The sequence below is a fragment of the Carassius carassius genome, chromosome 29, assembly GCF_963082965.1.
Source record: "Carassius carassius chromosome 29, fCarCar2.1, whole genome shotgun sequence".
In the NCBI taxonomy this organism is placed as follows: domain Eukaryota; kingdom Metazoa; phylum Chordata; class Actinopteri; order Cypriniformes; family Cyprinidae; genus Carassius; species Carassius carassius.
In genome coordinates, this window is record NC_081783.1 from 25743798 (window position 1) to 25751174 (window position 7377).

Sequence of the window (7377 nt, forward strand, 5' to 3'; positions counted from 1 at the left end):
TTATTTATTATTATTATTATTATTATTATTTACATCAGAGAAAAAGTTGATTCCTAAACATCAAGTCTATGACGTTAAATGACCTACGTATGAAAGACCTCTCAGAAATAAACCTTTCTACTAATGGTTTCAGATCACTTGGATTACTGAAGGGTGTTGTTTAGTGACTTGTCAGGGGAGAAATTCTGAATAATAGTGAAATTACTGTATCAGTTTATATATTAATGTTAAGTTGTGTTTATTAACTAAGTGAAATAATCTCTTACATGCCTACTGGCAGCTGACGGAATGCTCTGTTGGGGACTTAAAAACTATATTTTAGCAATTTTAACTGGGGTGAGATTTAAAAATCTTATTGCCTCTCCATCACCATCTGCTTAGTTAATGCTAAAACAAACACATGCCCACACTCCAACAGATCAAATACTGCAAAACAAGAGATCACTCAATAATAATATTTATTCATGGTGTTTTTATTAATTTTTTTTTTTTAGACAAAGACAAAGTTTGTGTTTAACATTTCCTTCTGTCAATGTGACTAAAAGAGAAAGACTGTGTGATATCTTACATACAGAGAAAACACAGATCTCTCACCTTAAGCAGTTTCAGAGGTTGAATTAAACATTGACTTACTGCCCTAACTTCACCTGATACTCAAAGTACCTGGCACAACTCAGATTAACTAACACAAACCAAAGTATTAACACAGTTTTTACAAATGAAAAACATTAGCGATGGTCTTTGTTGGTCAGTTCTTCCATTAGCTGTCTGTTCATCATATAGTTAACAGTAGCCCCCAAAAATATTTGGACATTTAAATCACTCCTAAAAAATGTAATTGCATTAGGAAATAAAATATCAAAACAAGTGGCATCTGTTTTTAGTTAATCACTTCAACTTTGCACATTTCACTTTGACAATCAGAATGTGTCCTTATACAATATCTCTATTGTTTTATCATTTTAAATCTAATAAGTTTTTTTGTGAAATGTTCTTCTTGAAATTTGAACATTGTAGCACAATTGCCTAAATACTTTTTTGGAGCAAATGGAATTGTATCTGATTTAGTACCCAACAATCACCAAAAAGACACAGCATTCTAGTTTCTAATCTACTGACAGTGTCTTGTTGGAAACGTTTGTCTAGTTTGTGCACGTGTATGTTCCTTTTTACATAATGATGTGATGGTCATTGATAACTGACTCTCCTTTGTCAGCATGAGAGTTTCCTTTCCACGCAGAGACATTCCCCGCCATCCTTGACATTGACCTCTAATTTCATTCTCCACATCACTTCCTTATTTTCTCTTTGCCCCTCTACTTGTCCTGTGCTCCCTGATTTTAGAGAAGGACGTGATTTGAGGTGGCATTGCAGAGCCTGCTGGAATTGCATGCATGCAGTAGCCATGTCTCTGTTGTACTGTATGAACTGCACAGTGTGTGTTGTGTTTAATTTGTTGTTGTGTGCCAGTCTTGTCACCCTTTCCTGCATGGCTGCTTCTATGCATTTATTAGCATGAGCCCAATTGCAGGAGAAAGGTAGTGAAGCATATCAGAAGAAAAAAGGAGGAGAAGGAAAACTCAGCCGAAGAGAAGGTGAAAAGAGAGAGTAAGTGCTGTGAGCGAGAGGAAGGACAGAAGTGAAGACGAAGAGGAAGATGGGAGAATGGGAGAGTCGGAACCCAGTGGACATTCAAGTTCGAAACAGCGGACTGAGGCTGCATCCTCATTGCCATAGTTTGCCCAGTACTCTTCAGGCTCTAGCTTGGGTAAAGCAGCCTCCTCCGCAGTGAGATCGTACTTGGATGAGAAAGAGGATGATGAAGATGAGGGATGTTTGACAGAGGTGAATGGAAAGGCCTTCAGGGTTTCGCTGCTCTTGTGAAAGTGGCTCTTGGACGATGAGGCCGGTTTGTTCTTGGAAAACCACCAACGGGTCTTGGTGCTGAAGGTGGTGGTGGTAGTGCCAGCCAGGGATCCTGGATCAGGCAATGGACAGAGGGCAAAGTCCAGCTCTCGCAGGAACCTCAGGTCCTGGCCTTTACGAGGGGCTGGTGTAGAGCAGGTTAGGTCTGAGCTGGAGATCCGAGCTTTGCGGAACCACTCCCATAGTGACCTGGCTTCACAGCCACAGGTCCAGGGGTTACCATTAAGCCTGAGAAACTGCACCGACGACGTATCCTTCAATGCCTGGCCTGGAAGCTCCTGCAGAGAGTTGTTAAAGAGATAGAGGATGGTCAATCTGCCCAGGTCACGGAAAGCTCGCCGATGGACTTGTCGGATGCGGTTGTCATGCAGCAACAGGCGGTCAAGATTTACCAGGCCACGGAAGGCATTTTCTGACAGGACACGGATACGATTGCCATGCAGGAATAGGTGGGTGAGATTGACCAGATCAGAAAAGAGGCCATCTGGAAGGTGGCTCAGCTGGTTCTCCTGCAGGTAGAGAAACTGCAAGCTGTAGAGCTTGTGGAAGAGGTCAGCAGGCAGCTCGGTTAAGTGGCAGCGGTGCATGTGTAGACTCTGCAAGCGCTCCAGCCCCCTAAATGCACCCCCGTCCAGCCTGCGCAGTGATGGGTTGTCACTCAAATCTAGTTCTTCTAGTACACGCAGATTACTGAATGCACCTGCTTCGATCCATGTGATGTTGTTGGAATACAGCCACAGGACCTGCAGATTCAGAAAGTAAAGACAAAGGTAAATCTCTGCTTAAATCTTCACACGAAAAGATTCAGCGTGATGATTACTTACAGATACGCTCTCACCTGTGTTTCGAAGCCAAAGGAGTCGGCTCTGAGCTCAGTGATACGGTTGTTCTGCAAGAAAACCCGCTGGGAGTCATAGGGCACACCAGCTGGAACAGCAGTGAAGTTCTGAGACTGACAGCTCACAGTCATGGGCATATGGTAGCAGACACACAACCTGGGACATGCCTGACCTGGTGCACAGCGACATGCCAACAACCATATCACCAACCAAAGAGACAAACCACCTGTGGAGTAAAAAAGAGGTAGACTTAACATGATGTTTGTGTTCACATTTGAGAAGAAGCTGTTCCACATCCTCTTAAATAATTTGTTATTTATGAAGCCGGATTAAATGCAATATAACAGCTGCTATCATTGCTGGGTTAAGTAATAACATATATTCAGCTTGAAGAAAGCAGTTCTAAGAAAGACTCTCTGTCCATTCAGAGACTCCCTTAGTGCATGTCTATGTCCATCCAGGACAGAAAAGTGCCTAAGAGTGCTCAAACAAAAAAGGTTGGATTAACTTCAGGTTTGTGAAACCGAACCCGATTCAATTACTGCAGCTCATGAATATTTAAGATGGGACCTCACAGGGATCAGTGACTCTACACAATAACATGGCGCTTAAAGACATGCATGGTGTGAAATAATCATGCTGCGTGCATTCATGTTGCCTGCACAAGATTTTCCTGTAACCTGACCCATGACCTGGTCATTCCACAACCCTTTTAGGACAAGATGTACTAATCCGCTGCACAGGACTAATGTGGAAAATTGTTGGCTACTTTGTTACTTCATTGCACTGGATACCCGTTTTTGTTAACAGTAGCTTTGTAAGTTTCTCAGCAAATTATCGATAATTCTATATTTAACCTGGTTATATCAAAGGGGCTCATATTTTATAGATTTGTCTACTCGCATTACACTTATTGATAATTCAGAAGTGGCTTTACTGAGGTCAGAAAAAACTGGGACTCTAAATAGAAAATGTATAAATGTAAACATATATATATATATATATATATATATATATATATATATATATATATATATTCAATATATTCACAAATAGAAATGTGTATCAATTAATGTCTATCAAACAAAAGTAAAGATAATTATTTTTTAATTATTTTTTTAAATATTTTGTAAAATATTTGTTTGATAGGCTACGTATTTATTGTTACATGATTATATTTGTTTGCATCCTGTAAATGTCAAAATGTAACATTATTCAATTAAATGTCTTTAAGTGTAGGACATACATATCTAATACAAACATATACGAATAACTGTTTTAGCACAATATAACCAAAAATTCATTTTCTAAATGTAAATAATGTCTATAATTGTCCCTCAAATTAAAATATGCATATTAATTAAACATTAACTAATAATTACAGTAAAAAGTTGGTACTTACTCTTGAAGGTAAGCCTGTTGGAGACGCGAGCGCCCCGCGCAGCCGCACGAGTTTCCATGCCAAAATCCAAACCGAGAGCGAGTTAGCTTGAGCGCGTGCTGCTATCTGCTCTAACGGTCAGCTCTGGTGCTCGAGTGGACTGCGACTGAGGAGCTACGCGCACCCCGGCAGCGTTTATAGTCCAGCACCCGCTGCCCACGGACACGGGACGCAACGGAATCTCTCATACGTAACGCCCGCGAGGGCAAGCAGTACGTAGGTGGGGGGAGGAAACCGGAGTGTGTGTCTGAGTGAGTGTATTGAGGGGGATGACTAAATAACTTTAACAGTTGTTTTACATAGATTTTCTTTTCTCTAGAGTCGTATTAGTAAACAGGCTAGAATACAACAACCTAATTTATGAAATCATTGTGTAGGCTACGGATAAGGTTAATGGACGAAAAACTAAATAGCCTACACTTTTGACAAATAAGCTTATAATTTGTACGAATACAGGTGACAAGTAAGATTTTAATATAAATCATTTTGGTTATGGTATCATTATGGTATATGTTTATAATATATTATACATACTAAATAATACATATAGACAAAAGCAATTTGTTCTCATAATATGGATACTTAAAATAGAATTTTCTTTGAATTTCATTGATTAACAGCTTTTATACGATTTTTCAAATCATAGTCATTCACATGATAATGGAATTAGGTAATTAAGGGTTTCTGAGTAAAAACTCTTTACATTTCTGTCAGACTTTTATCTTATAATTTCACATTTTAATTTTCTATGTACAGTATGGTGTGTTTACTGTTTTTTGAATCCATGATGATAAGTAGGCTTGCTGGAAGCATCAACTTTTCTGAAAGCTTTTCTCCCACTTGACAGCTGTCATATAAAACTGTAAAGCCCCCTAAACCGGAAGCAGCTTCTATTAAGCTTCTATTCTATCTTCAACTATTAAAGGAATGTAGGTATTAATATATATATATATATATATATATATATATATATATATATATATATATATATATATATATATATATATATATTGTTGTTGTTGTTGTTGTTGTTGTTGTTGTTGTTGTTGTTGTTTGTTTGTTTCATATAATATAAAAATAATAATAATAATAATAAATACATGCTTATTTTGAACAAAATATATTTGTGAATAAAAGTTGTGATTAAAAGTCTTCTTATACCATCCTTAGATGATTTGTTGTTCTTAGCTGGATCAGCTACTCTCCCAGTTGACCAAGTTGGTGTTTAGCCAGGCAATCAGCTTCTCCCATTTTGACCACCTGAAAAGTGTCCCATTTAAAATCAACATCAGACTAGGCTGAGACATCAACAAACCAGCTTACCCATTGGAAAACTGATGTGAAAAGGACATCAAATTGACATAAAAATTTATTTAAAAAAGAGGTCAAATATGCAAAGTTGATGCAAAAACTTTACATGACGTTGATTTGATGTAATGTGATTTGATTGAACGCCAAACATATTGACCTACATATACATTAATCCAATTTCAGTCTGGGATTAACTTCCTATTTTCACCCAATTGCTACTTGAAGAAATAGCTGTCCAAAATAAATTTAAAATTATGTTACAGCATCTTGATTGAATCTTGGTTTGATGTCGAATTGATGTCAAGGTGCCCACTGGCTGGTTTAAGATGTTTTCTCATGCACATCCCATTTGTAGCGGAAGGGGAAGGTCTAAATGTAGCAGCATCACATCAGGTTGGGAAGTTATTTTGCTTCCCTGTTGTAAAATAATTAAAATGTTAGGTTATATTAAGAGACACACTATTCTTCATATATATCCTAAATTCATACACTAGATGGCAGAGTGCATAATATATAGTATAAGCACATACAGCACTGGTAAACCTCACTCCCCTGGCCTCAAGAGACGTTTTAGTGACTGCCTGCTGGTTGATGCTGCTTTAAATCCCAATTGGAGCAGTGCAACTAGGATTAGTCACATGCACAGTACATCAGTTTGGTAAGAATTTTTTGGGCATCAACAATAAAATGACATTATGAGTGTTGCCATAGGAAACAATAATTATTCTGTCCCTGTTGTTGTGAATGACAGTATTTCCTACAAGACATGAATACAAAATTAAATAATAATAATAATAAAAAAACATCAATACAAGAAATTAAAATTTCCAATGGGATAAATGGCACATGGAATATTAACCTTGTAAAGCCTGGCAGAAAAATATAAGCCAGAAACATTATAGCAGACTATTTGTTTAAATAAAATGCATATAAATATCAGTTGACACTATATCTTCCAAAAATACATTTTAAGATTGTATGTAAAATATTGCGTACAACAGTTTTTTTCAGCAAAGTTTATACCTTGTTGATAATTTAGAGAATTTAGAAATTAGGCTATCAAATATGATACTGTAGGCTTAGCTTAACATAATTCTAACAAAAATCTTTCAGAATTTTTAAATCCTTTAGCTCCCTCTGCTATTTTGTTTTCAAGCAATAAAATACTATTAGAATCAAATACCAGGAGGTAAAATAAAAATAAAAATTCTAATTTCAAGAAGATTCTAGCAATCAAATTTGATCATATAACCTGAAATTTCCTCAGAATATTTTTGCTCAGTGGAAATGCAGAGTTTTAGTTTCCAGAGCCACATTTTTAGTAGACAAAAAGCTGCTGCATGTGTAAATGGTTGTGTAAAAGAAGTATTAGAAATTCATGTATGCATTTGTGTGCAAGTGTCATGTGTGTGGGCTGCACTGAGTCAGAGTTCTGTTCCCTAACCATGAGTGAGGTCAGTGTGCTCCTACTTTAGCATGATGCAGCCCATCTGTACACACACACATGTGTACCTATGTCATGACTCATGACACATGCAAACACACACGTTTGTTTTTGTTTCTTTATGGGGACTTTCTTTTTGAGTTATATTTTATACTGAGCTAATGCTATTATCTAGCTCCTCACAACCCCATGTTCAACCTGTGTACACACACAGAGTCTGCTCTGCCAGAATGTGATCATGTGCATTACACTTTACAGTTCTTGTACTCCTCCTACTCTTTCTCTCAGTGGACCTTATGAAATATCACATGACAAACACTGAATATCATATACACACACAAGAACACACAATTCATCTGTACCCACAAGCTAACTCATCACTGAGAATCAAAGGTTAGGGCAAGGGACCATGGGGG

At 37.4% G+C, this 7377-nt stretch overlaps 1 protein-coding gene across 1 annotated transcript; it reads right to left on the reverse strand.

Annotated features, from left to right (window-relative positions):
* Positions 1–452: 452 nt before the first annotated feature.
* rtn4rl2b (reticulon 4 receptor-like 2b) lies at positions 453–4370 on the reverse strand. Its single transcript, XM_059516456.1, has 3 exons — positions 4168–4370; positions 2765–2991; positions 453–2669 (listed from the first exon to the last, which is right to left on the reverse strand). The coding sequence occupies exons 1-3, from the start codon at positions 4223–4225 to the stop codon at positions 1581–1583; spliced, it is 1374 nt and encodes a 457-aa protein (XP_059372439.1). The 5' UTR covers positions 4226–4370; the 3' UTR covers positions 453–1580.
* Positions 4371–7377: the final 3007 nt, after the last annotated feature.

Coding starts and splice junctions, on each gene's coding strand:
- rtn4rl2b (XM_059516456.1), bottom strand. CDS start 4,225: ATGGAAACTCGTGCGGCTGCGCGGGGCGCTCGCGTCTCCAACAGGCTT. Junction 2,992..4,167: donor CAACAGGCTTACCTTCAAGA/GTAAGTACCAAC, acceptor TTTACTCCACAG/GTGGTTTGTCTCTTTGGTTG. Junction 2,670..2,764: donor CCTTTGGCTTCGAAACACAG/GTGAGAGCGTAT, acceptor CTGAATCTGCAG/GTCCTGTGGCTGTATTCCAA.